The 13,397-nt window shown below is 40.5% G+C and overlaps 1 protein-coding gene across 12 annotated transcripts in view; it reads right to left on the reverse strand.

Moving 5' to 3' along the window:
• The window catches only part of LOC126866090 (protein sprint), a 159,371-nt gene that overhangs the window by 19,522 nt on the left and 126,452 nt on the right, over nucleotides 1-13,397 (reverse strand). For all 12 annotated transcript variants that reach the window (XM_050619208.1, XM_050619209.1, XM_050619206.1 and 9 more), the window contains 2 exons: nucleotides 10,908-11,099; nucleotides 2,711-2,895 (listed from right to left, as the gene is read on the reverse strand). In XM_050619208.1, coding sequence (XP_050475165.1) covers nucleotides 2,711-2,895; nucleotides 10,908-11,099 — 377 coding nt within the window. The remainder of the gene's footprint in view (nucleotides 1-2,710; nucleotides 2,896-10,907; nucleotides 11,100-13,397) is intronic.

Raw genomic sequence — 13,397 nt, forward strand, 5'->3', positions numbered from 1 at the left:
AACACGTATCTACCGATTGAACCATTAAATGCACTGAATCCATCACACGTGCAGGTGTACATATAATTTCACCACGACTGTGCTCGCTTTCAAGATTCGAGTGGCTACCACAAGCGACCATAATCTAGCAATTAACCAGTCTGTCCGACCTAGTAAACGCAAATTGAACAATCAACGATCTAATGACAGTTATTATACGCGCGGTTCGTTTACAAAACGTCGCTGCCACCCTCTAATCATCGCACCAGACTTGAAACGAAACAAGAAACAGGGGAAAAATGTAGAAGCAAGCAAAAATGGGCAGCTCGGTACGATTACCGTGTTATCGGATCGGATCGGCGGAACGATAGGAGGTAAACGGCTGGAACGCTCATGAATCATTAATCGGGATCGTTAAAAGGAAAAACGGCGCGTTGATTATCACGAAAACCGGGGCTTACGACGCTAACAGTGCGAACCTGGCTTTCCAGAGCTCCCATTAGCCGCCTAAATTATCTCTGAACACGATCCGGCTGCGACTTTCACCTCGCGTATCGAGTCTGCCTGCACTCGCATACTCGAGGAATTCGATAAATTATGCAACGCTACCGATCGCCACCGACTACATTTGCTGGCTAATCATCGATACGATCTTTCTTTTGGATTCTGTTTCGCTGGAACGTGGACTCGGTCTTGTGATCCCATTTTGGTCGCGATCGTTTGTGGATGATCTTTACGTGCACACATCCTGTGCAGAGTCATCAGGAGATCCGATCGAAGAGACGATTAAACGACCAGAAATAAACTTATTTATTAGGGAGAACCGAAGCAAATCCGAAAAATACAAGATAGTCAGGAAGATACTAAAACCTCTGGGATACTATTATTTCGTTTGAAACTTTGTGATGCGAAGAATATATATGTCGGAGATGAAAGAACATCAGGACCTTTCTTTTGGAATTTTTGGGAAAATCCCCAATACTTTAGTCTAAGAATTTTTATCCTAGTTGTACTTAAATAATAAAGCTTAGAAGTAGTTGTTTATGATTTAATCCGTTTATGTTTGCCCGAGATTCATGGCTTGGGCTCGAAGTGACACATCTGGTCGCTAAACGTAGCCACGGTCACGGGATGGACGTTTTTACCTAACAGAAGTATGGAGTAGTTGTATAGTAGTTGGAGTATAGTTCCACTTGTACTGTGGACAAGTTGAGCCACACTTGAATTGTGAACAAATAAGTTCAGGTCGACTTGGACTTTGGAAGAAAACGCATTTGCTATCCCGTTGACCGTGTATTCGTTATTGAACCTAAGATTATTGTCATTAACATCTCGAGTATCTAATCGCCACGGTTAATTGTCAAATTCTGTGATAATCATATTTGTACCATTAACTATTATCTATATTGTATAATAACAATAGCTAATCCAAATGAAGATTCGTTAAACGCCACTAATCCCAATGATAACTTGACATATATATATATATATATATATATATATATATATATACCTGGTGAATTACGAATAATACAAGCAAACCTTTTTTCATCCATGTTGTTGCTTTTCCATGAGTTCAAGGTAAAGGTGGTGCGATCAATGTATCGCAGGGACGAATGTACAATTCTAATCTAATTTTTCATTCATTTATGTACGGCGCTGTATGGTTTCACCGAGAAGAGAAGTTTCTGAGAAAAGTTAAATTATCGGTCGCAGGTAATTAGACGAACGAGAGGAAATAAAGTAGGCGAAGAAAACGTTACATTGAACTTCCTTGCTTTCCATTATCTGCTGGAACATGCACGTTGGAAATTTCACTTTTACTCCGTTTAGCAGCAGCTATCGTATCTAACGTTCGGTAATTTGCCTTTTATGATATCTTTTCACGCATATTCTCTTTGTAGTTTCACGTACTTTGTCACACAGTGTTCTCCGGCCTTTTCTAGTTACTTTATCATCGATTTGTTACTTCACTTACATCCTATATACCTTACAACGTAAAAGATTAAATAAATTAAAATTTGTTAGAATCCTTCAACGAGTAAAGTACGAGCTAATTCAATCGAGTGCCGTGATACTTTTGACCAACAGCGTATATATAATATTTATATCATTTATCTATACTCAATTTGTTACTTCACTTACATCCTACATACCTTACAAAGTAAAAGAATGAATAAACTAAAATTTGTTAGAATCCTTCAACGAGTAAAGTACGAGCTAATTTAACCGAGTGCCGTGATACTTTTGACCAACAGCGTATATATAATATTTATATCATTTATCTATATTTAATTTGTTACTTCACTTACATCCTACATACCTTACAACGTAAAAGACTGAATAAACTAAAATTTGCAACGAGTAAAGTACGAGCTAATTCAACCGAGTGCCGTGATACTTTTGACCAACAGCGTATATATAATATTCCTATCATTTATCTATACTCTCTTATCTCTCTATAATCGGTTCTTATCTATAATCGTGTAAAATTTCAATATCATTTTTCAATGACAATGAAACAACTATAAAAACATGCTGCCTCGCAACCTCGAAAGAGGAAAAGTCCTTGCAGAGATGGGAAGATTCGATCAAGTAGAATTTTCATAGGAGACGAGAAGGAGATCGTGGTAAATAAATGGCAGGGAAAGGAAGTTGTGATAGCGCAGGTAGTAGAGTAGTAGATGGTATCCGGTCGAGTAGAAGGCGAACACGAAGAGAGGCCACTCACCAACACTGAGAATAGTGGGCGATCAGCGAGGGGATGTTGTCGAACCTGTTCTCGCTGGTCTCCAAGCTCAGCTTCCCCTTGTTGGCTTGGATCAGGTAGTGCTCGATGTACGGTCCCTTTCCTGGTGGCAGCCGCACGGACAGGGCCATCGTGTCGCTCTGACTTGACTGGCGGACTACGAAGTTCTGGAAACATCAAGAGGAGATCGGAATTATACAAATTATTCAACGATTTAGGTGAAATTTCAGGATTTCGCTGATTTACGAATTATAAGAACGTCGAGTATTTATTATTTATTCGAATAAGTTTTTTAGTGGTCAAAAGGTACTGTTTTTTTTGCGATTTGTATATTACGCGTTATTTTTAAAAATATATTTCTTGCGTTTATAATTTTGCAAATATTATCTATTCTTTTGTCGACAAATTGATATAGCGGAAGGAAATAGCAAACGTCACGATGAAAAGTTAGAAATTGTGAAAATAATGGTACGCAGAAAAGACTGACCGTAACCTAGGAAACTTATTTTCTCGCAAATAATCCGCTTACATTCTATTTCCAGAGAGACGTATATTTAATCACGGGAAACCTTGGACTTTAACAAACACGGGTTCTTCAAACTCAAACACGTTTAGTGACAGAAATAACAGAAAATTAAATCGCTGAAAGTTGTTGAATCTTCGATAATACAAATTCCTTGAGTCGTAAAGTCTGTCACAGAAGAAAACCTACAAAGATAATCTAATAGTCAGGTACTCGTTCTTAACGCGCGTACTGGATGCACATTTGCTTATCATATTATCATCTCGAATTAATGACATTCCTACGCTACTCAGAATCATCGCGAATGAAAAGTTATTTATAACTATCTCACGAGACAAAAATACGATAAGTACATCCTCGTTGGTTTTTAGATTTTAAGGGTTAAAAGAAAATTGCAATCCTGCTCGAAAATAACGATACTCTTCTTGTCGCTCCATTTCCTCTCTTTCTATCATACTTAAACCTTTCTTTCCACGGAAATACAGTTGAGACAAAAAGGAAGAACACAAAAGGCGGGAGACACTTATTATTATCCAGCGGTTTCCTCATTCCTATTACGCTCCATAAATTTCCTGCAAGCAGCCAAATCCTCGTGTCTCGGGGAAAGAATAACTGCTTTTGCTCGAGAGAAAAAGGAAACCGAGGCGAGACACCGCGTAGTACCGCGACAGACAAAACACCTTGCATAATTCCGCGACATTTCCAGCCGGAAATCTACGTCCGCGTCGATAGAACGTCGACTTCTCGCGACTGACGTTTGGAAGAGCAAGAGAGGACAAAGCGGATAAGAAAGACAGGAAGAGCTTCTTTATGCTCGACCCGTTTCCATCTCTGCTCATTTTCTTTCCTTTTTCGGTTGAACAAAAAACTCCCTCACAGAGGCACAGTTTGTTTTAATCTTAGAATCCGTGCTTTTCCCTTCATTTTCGTTTCTTTTCTTCTCCTTTCTTCCTCTTTCCTTTTCTTCCCTGTTTTCGGGGGAAATGGAATCTGGGTGAAGCTGCAGGTTTGATTTCTTGATTCGGGTATTTTTAATTCCTATACGGTTCTCGAATTCCCTGTGTCTCGAGCTCTTCCTAGTTTCAGTCGAAGAAAAGATTCTTAATGTTCTAAAGAAGATGCGTTACCACGAATAAAATTGAGACGAAATTGAAGAAATTCCTCCAACGATGGAAAACGTATTTTCAAAAATATTTTATAACTCGCTGGCAAAATTCCTATTGTTTCTTTCGCAGATCAAATCGATCCACATCTAACATCTAGTTATCAGTTGTCAAATTAATTTCCAAAGAATTTTCAATCTTCATATCGTTACGATCTTTTATCTCAAAATAAAACTAGCCTCAGAGATCCCACAAAAAAAGAGCGAAATACTTTCAAATATCGATTCTTTGCTTTTTTCTGAAACTTTAGCGCTCATTCCATTCTCAATCATATACTCGACAGTTGTATCCATCCACGAATCACCGCCAGTCGCGATAATTTCAACTCGGATCCCTCTCCACTCTGCGTTGTTGTGCCGTTTCGTGCAATCACGATCCGCGTTTCAACACGTCGGGGGTGGCGGTGTCTCGTCTATGGAGAAGTAATTGCGAGCCGTATTGTTTTTCGGTCCTGTGCCATTCGCCCGCGGCCGCGGGGGTAGCCGGGGGACGATTAACAAAGCTAGAAAACAATGAGTCAGTGGGAAAACAATGCCGCCACAATGGCACGGCTCGTTCGCTGCCATTCCACCCCCGCTGATTACAAGTTCCGCGCCAAGCCCCCGCACTCTTCCATTATTCAACGAAAAACAGAGGTGGAAAAAATACCGCTAGCTACTGGAGAAATCACTGGAAAGTGATCGAGCACGGGACTTGTCCTTTTCAATATGAAACATCCATCGGGGTAGTTCTCTTGGATGTCGTCGAAGGATCGACGATTCTACGATTTTTCGTCGTTCTTCAACGATCGAAACAAGGGTTGTTATCTTTGTTTATCGCCTTTTTGTGTTTCTTGCAGGAGATCTATGGATCATTGTTCATTTTAGCCTTCTTCTTTAATTTGGTGTACAGGTATGGGCGTATTTAAGATGAAAATATCGATATTTTCGTAAATATTTGATTATTGTAGATAGTTATATCGTCCGTCGATTTAAATAATTACAATTCACTTTTGAGGTAGTTCCATATAGCGAATTGTGATATAGATATACTTGGATAGATAGCGAATTGAAATTTAGCTGTGAGCATTAAACTAGGATAAAAAGAGAATGTATCAAGCGTGTAACATACACAAATAGTTTGTAACAGCCATAAGCCCCGATCGAATAAACGAATACAACGGGATACGATGCAACGATAGTTGATTTTCTAATTGAAACAAATGGAAAATAAAATACCGAACAGCATATTGCTTCCATTATCTTTCGATCTATACGACGAAGAGAAAACGTTGCTTGTATTGGATCTCGGTTTAAAGAAACAGTCACTAAGAGGGAATATCTGGCGAAGAAATTAATTTGATACGTAAACCACTTAATAATACCGAACAATATCGAGGAAAAGAAAAATGTCGACGTAGAAAGAAATTGCCATCTTCTCGTCTCAAGTTTCGCCGTACTCAAAGCGAGGTAAATTAATTAGATTCAACGGTTCATGAAACTTTCTCCGGCGGAGAGTACACCGGGGACCAATCGATCCTGTGTTAAAAGAGACGCTCGACCTGGTCTCGATTCACCGTTTTCCTCATTGCGATTCTTATCACCGTTCGAGTCGTTACTCCATCTTGACCCGATACTCAATTTTTTCACGAGTTTTTATCTATTCTTGATCTCGTTCCGCTGAGCATAAAGCCAGCGATATGAAAGGCTTGACCCTGCTTCCATACAGGCTTTATCACGAGGAAACCTCGATTCCATCTTGATACAATTCCAAGAGGATCTTGACCTCGCTGCTTTCGCCTCTTTGGCCCCTTCCTCTAGTTTAGTCTAGTCTAGTCTCGAGCTCCAGCTCCAGCTCCAGCTCCTTCTCGAGTGATCTTTCGTTCGTCTTGACACGGTCTCCAAAAGTAATTCGAAAGTTATTACTTTTGGTAGATGCAATTAAGCGATCTCTGTCCAACGTCTGATAGGAGATCTTAACGATCTCGTTAAAAAAGTGGAAGTTGTCAGAGGGAAAATTATCGTTTAAATTATAAAAGAAGCAGTTTGGACGACTTTTTGTACGGCGATAGACTGTTTATATAGCGATTAACCCTTAAATTTTAATTGTGAATATCAATCGGCAACTTCAATTTATTCTCAGCATACTTGGACTTGCAAGTTTTTAAGTGTCACATTTGAAATGCTACAACGACGTGTAAATAATAATATTAAAGTCATTCAAAACGATCTTTATTCATCTCAGGAGTAATATAATCTTGATTAAAATATTTATATTTTAACACTTTACCGACCGTTAACGGTTCAACGGCATACGCACGTCCGACCGGCAGCTCAGGCGCAGATTCTCCCTGACGTCGGCTCTGTTTCGGTTTAGACTCTCCAATACCATTCTTTTCGTTCATCACGAACGGTAGGTAAGTTTTTCAAATTGGTATAAAACTGTGGAAGCTTACAAAGCAACTGAGCAAGATACCTTAGTACTAAATAACAAATTACTGCTTAAATAATGAGAAAGATTGTCGACGATAAAAAACCGATTAATTGGCTATCGGTCGGTAACTGCCGGCGACAAGGAACCGATTAATCGGCTATCGGTCGGTAACCGCCGGCGACAAGAAACCGATTAATCGGCTATCGGTCGGTAACCGCCGGCGACAAGGAACCGATTAATCGGCTATCGGTCGGTAAAGTGTTAAATATAATTGAGTAATGTGTGGAATTTTTTGAGCGCCGCACATCGGTGGTGCTTGAGAGACACACTCGAAGCGTTAAGGGTTCGTTTCAATGAAAAGAATTCATTGATTCATAAATTCTTTCCAAAAGAATTCATAAATTCTAATAAATACCAATACTTGCATAAACATGAAAAAGATGTTCAACTAACAACGCGTTCTTCGCTTTGATGAACCAGTATCTTCATAACACTCTTAGTCGTCTCGTAATGTGCAAGAAATTCTAAATTAAACGCATCGATGCCTCTGATAATTAACACGTTCCTTAAATCAATCAAATAATCCTATAGCTGGATAAATATTGCTGGATAACATTAAAGAACTATTATCTTAATAGAGGAGATAATTTTCCAAGAATTAGTAAAGAGTCTATACTTGCAGAGTATCTAAGCGTATACGAAATCAGCGCGGCGACGTCGAACACCAGGCATTGACACGATTTTCCATTTGGGACCCAGTCGCCTCGACTTCTATTCTTCTTCGCGTGTCAGATAAGACCCATGCACGGCTCGTCGCGATTGTTCCTGTGGCGGGCAACAGAGATAGCCGCCGTGGAAACAATGCTGCTCGCCGAGAAGTGGAAAGCGGCTACGGATTGCGTAGATGGAGAAGTTTGATCGGTTCTTATCTAACACAACCGGAAGAACGGGAGTCCAGCTGGCTGGTGCGTCCGATGGGAAACTGTGCCGACGTTATATGCGCATTAACGACGTTGTTTTAGTATTATCTAACTTTATCGCGATTCCGGTATATGGAATATCTAATTAAAAAGTAGTCGGACTGCAAGCACAGGACAGATGATAAAAATGTGAAAAATATCGTACGTTTAGGTATGCGTTACCGGTTGTTCTAGTATCAGTCTTTCAACGAAAACGTATCACGACAAAATTCTACGCTCTATTAATTCTTTGGCAGCGTAACAAAATTACGTAGACTCGAGAATGAACGGCCTAGATGATCATTAATTCTCTATCCTTGACGCTTCCTGCGTTTCTGGTATCGAATATAAAAAAGCAAAATATATACTTTCAACGTACTTGTAAGCACCGGATCAATAATTGCGTCACGTGTAACGATATTCAAATTGTCAAATTTGTAGCAATATATTTTATAGTTTGCTCGGCTCTATCTCGGATCTGTGTACTCGGTCGAAGTTCTAAAATCCGCTACTTGAATAAATGTCAGAACTAGTTGAAGAGGTCGCGCCTAACACAGCCATCGTGTTCCTCTTCGTCTATTCGATCTAGCTCGGATAATGTATGGTACTCGAAAAGATCAGCTACTTTGTCACGCGACAAATGCTCGTGCCACGTGCGTTTTCAGCGCGAACAAACGTTGAAATCGGGCAAAAAGCAGGCAACACTGGAGGAAAATCCCTGGCGAGAGGAACCACGCTAACAACGCCACTTGTTATGCGTATTTTCTGGCAGACCACGGGTTGGAACGTTGCCAGCAGCTTAGGCAGTCGTATTTCGTCGAGGCAACGTCTGCCGTTTGCATTTACCGCATATTAAGCCGAGCCGGCTGCAACGGTGCTGCTTGCCAAACGGTCGATGCATTCGCAGACACTTTGGCCACGGCTGATCTGGCGACCATCTACGCCAGCATCCTTATTACCCCGTACAAGGGTTGTTAATTACACCTCCATGTGTTTTATTGGGTAGACAGTTCGAATGAAATTGGGAAATTGGTGTTGGAGCGAGGTGGAAAGGATTTAATAAGGTGGCTTATAAAGGAGAGGTACTTTAATGGTTGCAGGATTGAAAAGGAGCGAGAAACCAGTTCCATGTCCTAGGATTTGAATGGAACAAGATATTTTCTTGTGTGTCGGAATTTTAGAAAATAGAAGATCGAATGTGCAAAGGATGATGCCCGTGAAGTGTAAAGAAAAAGTGGTGGGAGAATCAAGTGACTCGCGTCTTGCGACTTTGAAAGATGAGAAATTTCGACGCTTGAAAATTTGGATATACGCGATTCTCTTAGATAAGCCGAACCGTAACCTCTTTTCGTTGTTTTAACAAGCTCGCTTATCACAGGAAAATCTACGATTTTGAGAAATCGAAAAATTGCAAAATTTGACGTCATTCGTTTAACAAACACAAGTAATAAATAACTTTCAAAAATATCGAAATCTCTACGTAAATCGTTCTTCGGTGAAACTATCCGTAAAAGAGCGTTACGAATGTCGGAGCAGCGAGAAAAGAAAACGAGTATATATATTTTAAATTCCCCTAACCTTCCTCTGCCATCGCTGTTTCCATTATCAAATAGCATTGAAAGGAAAAAATCCCGCTTTTATTAAGCGTTATAGATCATCAACGAACAACGTTAAAGCGAGGAGATACTCTGGCATAAATTCTCCTCGTAAATAAAACGAACAGATCCTAAGCCGCCATTCATTCTCATGGTCGAACAATGCGAGACGACGAAAAATATTCGCGGAATCAGTGACCGATCAAAGCGTCGGAAAAGCCTGCAGGCCCGAGGCAATACTTTTTCCAGTAAACAAAAAAACGCCGGTCGAACAATCGCTCGCGAGATATTTCATACTCTTTGTTTCGTCCGCAGCTGATTTAATGGCGGCACTCTCCCTTCGTGGCTACTTGAACAGCTTCTTCACTCGCTGTTCGTTGTACGCGATGCTTCCCTCTTCGCCGTTGTCTCTTGTTACGTAAATGCATCATCGACAACGCGAGTTATACATTTTCCGTAAACTTGTTCATTGCAGTATGGCGAAGATAGATCGGCGACTAAACTTGAAAATATTGAATTTTCGAAAATATTGATTTTCAAAAGGAAAGAGATTGCGAAAAGGGGAAGCACCAAGGCCGGTTTCACGTATCGCGAGCTACGTATCGCTGGTCTCGTCTAGTTCCTGCGTGGATCACCTGTGTCGATCGCTCTTTCATCTGGCAAAATTATCGCCGGCGGCTGAAGTTGTTGGGAAACCAGCAGACGACGAAATCAGTACCGCGATGCTGTATCTTTTGAAAATCGGCGTGTGTCGTGCGAAAGGATTCATTGGCATACACGTGTAGTGTATATTGGGTGTCTATCATACGCGTACAGCGATACACGTGTCGCCGCGTGAAACCAGTTTAGCCTTCTATAGATCTGGCTGATTTTAACGCTGCTGTACTTCTCGCGTCTATGCAATTTGGAACGTACGTTACATTTTGATAGACGTTATTAGAATATACCAGTTATCGAATAGCAAAAAAATCAGACGAGTTAGTATAGAATATAATAGTTATTAAATATTTTATCACTCGCTGTAATTTTCGTAATTTTCATTTTTGTGTATTCCACGCTTTTTTACTGAACGAATAGTTGAAAAAAAAAAGATGATACACGAGGAGATACAAAGCGAAGAAGAAGCGAGGAGAACAGCAGAGTTAAAGCTATTTGAATTTTTTAAATCTCCATCACACGTCCTAGCAAAACCTTCACGACCGATTAAAAATACTCGTAGCAAGGAAGATCGATAGGAAAAGCCGAGTACGATAATGCGATAGTTTTCATCGAAGAAACAGCTTTCCAACGGGGCGATAAATGAAATTCTCTCGCATCGGAAACTCTAAGAGGTTGGTGCAGCAGCACTCGAGAGCTTTCCACGACGCTACGCTTTTAACCCCCTGCTCGGAACGCCCGTGTACCTTCGGTGGAAAACTTCCTGGTCGGTCAACAAGAGAGAAATACAAAACGAGAGATAAAGACAAGGCAGACTTTACCCAGCTTGCAATTTTCTTACGGCTAATCGATTCGTTTAAGTGCACTCACCCCTTCCTCTTTGCCTTGCAACAAGTGGAAAGCGCCGGCTCTTTGGATGCCAGGAAGGAACCAAATCGGATGCGAGCGTATAAGCCTCTCGATCAGAGTGATGTCGCACGCGACCTCGCTGCCAGAATCTTCCGTCGAGCTCGAAGATCCACCCGAGGTGGCCGACCCTTCCGAGGAAAGCGACTCCTCGCTCTGAAACATAAAGTTAATCGATTAACATTTCCGTCAACACCTACGCGTTTCAAGAGCGAACTTTCTCAGACCGCGTACCATCAATATCATTTAACGATACATCAAGCTGGGTTATCATTTTTATCGTTCTACGAATTTTGCAAGACCAATAAGAGCCCAAATAGCCCAACTCGTTCCTCTTTATTGAATAAAATGACATACGAGTTTCCTCCTACAGCTGTTGTCGAACCTTAACTCGAGACATTTTTCATTGACATATGACATTTTCAGACATTTTGTTTCGTGTAGTTGGTCGTGAGACTTTGAAAAATGGTGACGATAAAGACGCTTGCACGTCCACTTCAATGACACATATTATACAATTCAAATCACGTTGTTGTTTTGCCTCGGAGTATCAAGATCGTTAGGATACATGTAATGTAAGAATAAATAAACTCCGGGTAAAACAATATCGCCGCTACGTGCAACCATCGAGCGAAGACAAATTTGAATTTTCCGACTACTCCCGACCAGTATAAATAAATGGATGCAATCGAAAAGAGTTCAGTATCGATGAGTTATCTACGAATTATCAAGAGTTTCGAGTATTAATTAGCAATTTTATAATGCGATTTATACACTGTACGAGCGAATATCGTCTGTATATTTATTTATTATTTTAAATATATTCGATGGTTTCGACAACAAGCAATAACATCTAATAAATCTCACGAACAAACATTCTCTATACAAGTCTTCTACAGATATTTATATGTCGGGTTTGTCGGGCTGGCGCTAGTTTTAGGGGCGCGTTGCGTATCTTCATTAGGACAAGCCATCGTAGTTGTTCAATGAGCTTTATATTTTCAATTATATGTACAAGTGTTGATTTAACAGGGTTTAACGATTTAACGTGATTATTAGACACTCTTAAAGTAAAGACAATGTTCTTAGGTTCGAACGAATCCACGGTCAACGGGATAACTCTTTGTACAATTGAATGTTTTGAAACTCAAAGTGACGTTAGCTGTGACGCACGGTATCTTTCTGACTGATTGACCAGACGTTGTGTGTAAATTCTTCAAGGTGATCATAAGAATAAAATACTGACACGATCGCGTTTGTTAATTGCGTATGGACCGGGGTTATCAATAAAAATTCCAGGCGCCGTTACTAGGCAGACCCGCGTGGAGCCGTCATTGCTCCTGCCCCGGGGCTTGTTTGTTAATACAGCGTGTGTCCCTCGATATTGGTACTTCTACTGTTAAGTAAAAACGTTCGTCCCGTGACCGTGGCTACGTTTGGAGACCATTTGTGTCACTTTGACCCCAAGCCCACTGTCACAAACCTCGGGCAAACATAATCAGATTGTATCACAACAACTACTTCTAAGTTCTATTATTTAAGTACAGTTTAGACCAAAGTATCGGGGATCCTCCCAAAATTCCAAACGAAAGATCCTATGTGCCTACATCTCCGACATATACAGGGTGGTTGGTAACTGACTGGAAAGGGGGTGATTCTACGCGAAAAAAGAAGTCGAAAATATAGAATAAAAATTCAAAAATTTAAAAATTTAAAAATTCAAAAATTTAAAAATTTAAAAATTTAAAAATTAAAAAAGTAACGTCAATCGAGACAACGATCTACAGTGAGATCCGTTGTAACGAAACGCGATAAAGTGCACGCGTACCGAGCGAAAATTCAAAGTCGATTTTCTCGAAAACAAAGCCTCGAACGAAAATTTTTATTCTATATTTTCGACTCTTTTTTTCGCGTAGAATCACCCCCTTTCCGCTTGTACCGCCAGTTACCAACCACCCTGTATATCGTCGGATCTATGCGAAAGTTTCTTCGATTGATTGAAACCTTGTTATCAGTATCGTCGCAACGACCGTTTCTCTCGCTTAGATACTAGCAACGCGTATTAACGAAAGAAATTATTCGCTTCAGAAAGCCGAAACCACCTTTCTACCCACCCGTACACGCTTCTCACTCGTAATTGCCATTTTACGATTCTCGTAATGGAATCATTACGAGCGTTCCTGGTATCCCCGCGGGAAGCCAGGGCTACGATATTCGTTTATTTCGTTCATAGCTCGACGACGATAATCGTCGCGGAAACAAAGAGGACAATTAAAAGTGGCGCAGATACGAGGAAGCGTTCTGCGCAAGAAAAACGAGAGAGTAAAAAAAGAGGAAAAAGGAAGTGTGTAACAGTAGACGGATGGAAAAAAAAGTCGGAGGAACGATTAAACGAGCAGCGAATAAAGGTTGGGGCGAGCATTGGCTGCAAATTGAGATAACCGGTGAACCCGT

Source organism: Bombus huntii, chromosome 5 (assembly GCF_024542735.1).
Source record: "Bombus huntii isolate Logan2020A chromosome 5, iyBomHunt1.1, whole genome shotgun sequence".
NCBI lineage: Eukaryota > Metazoa > Arthropoda > Insecta > Hymenoptera > Apidae > Bombus > Bombus huntii.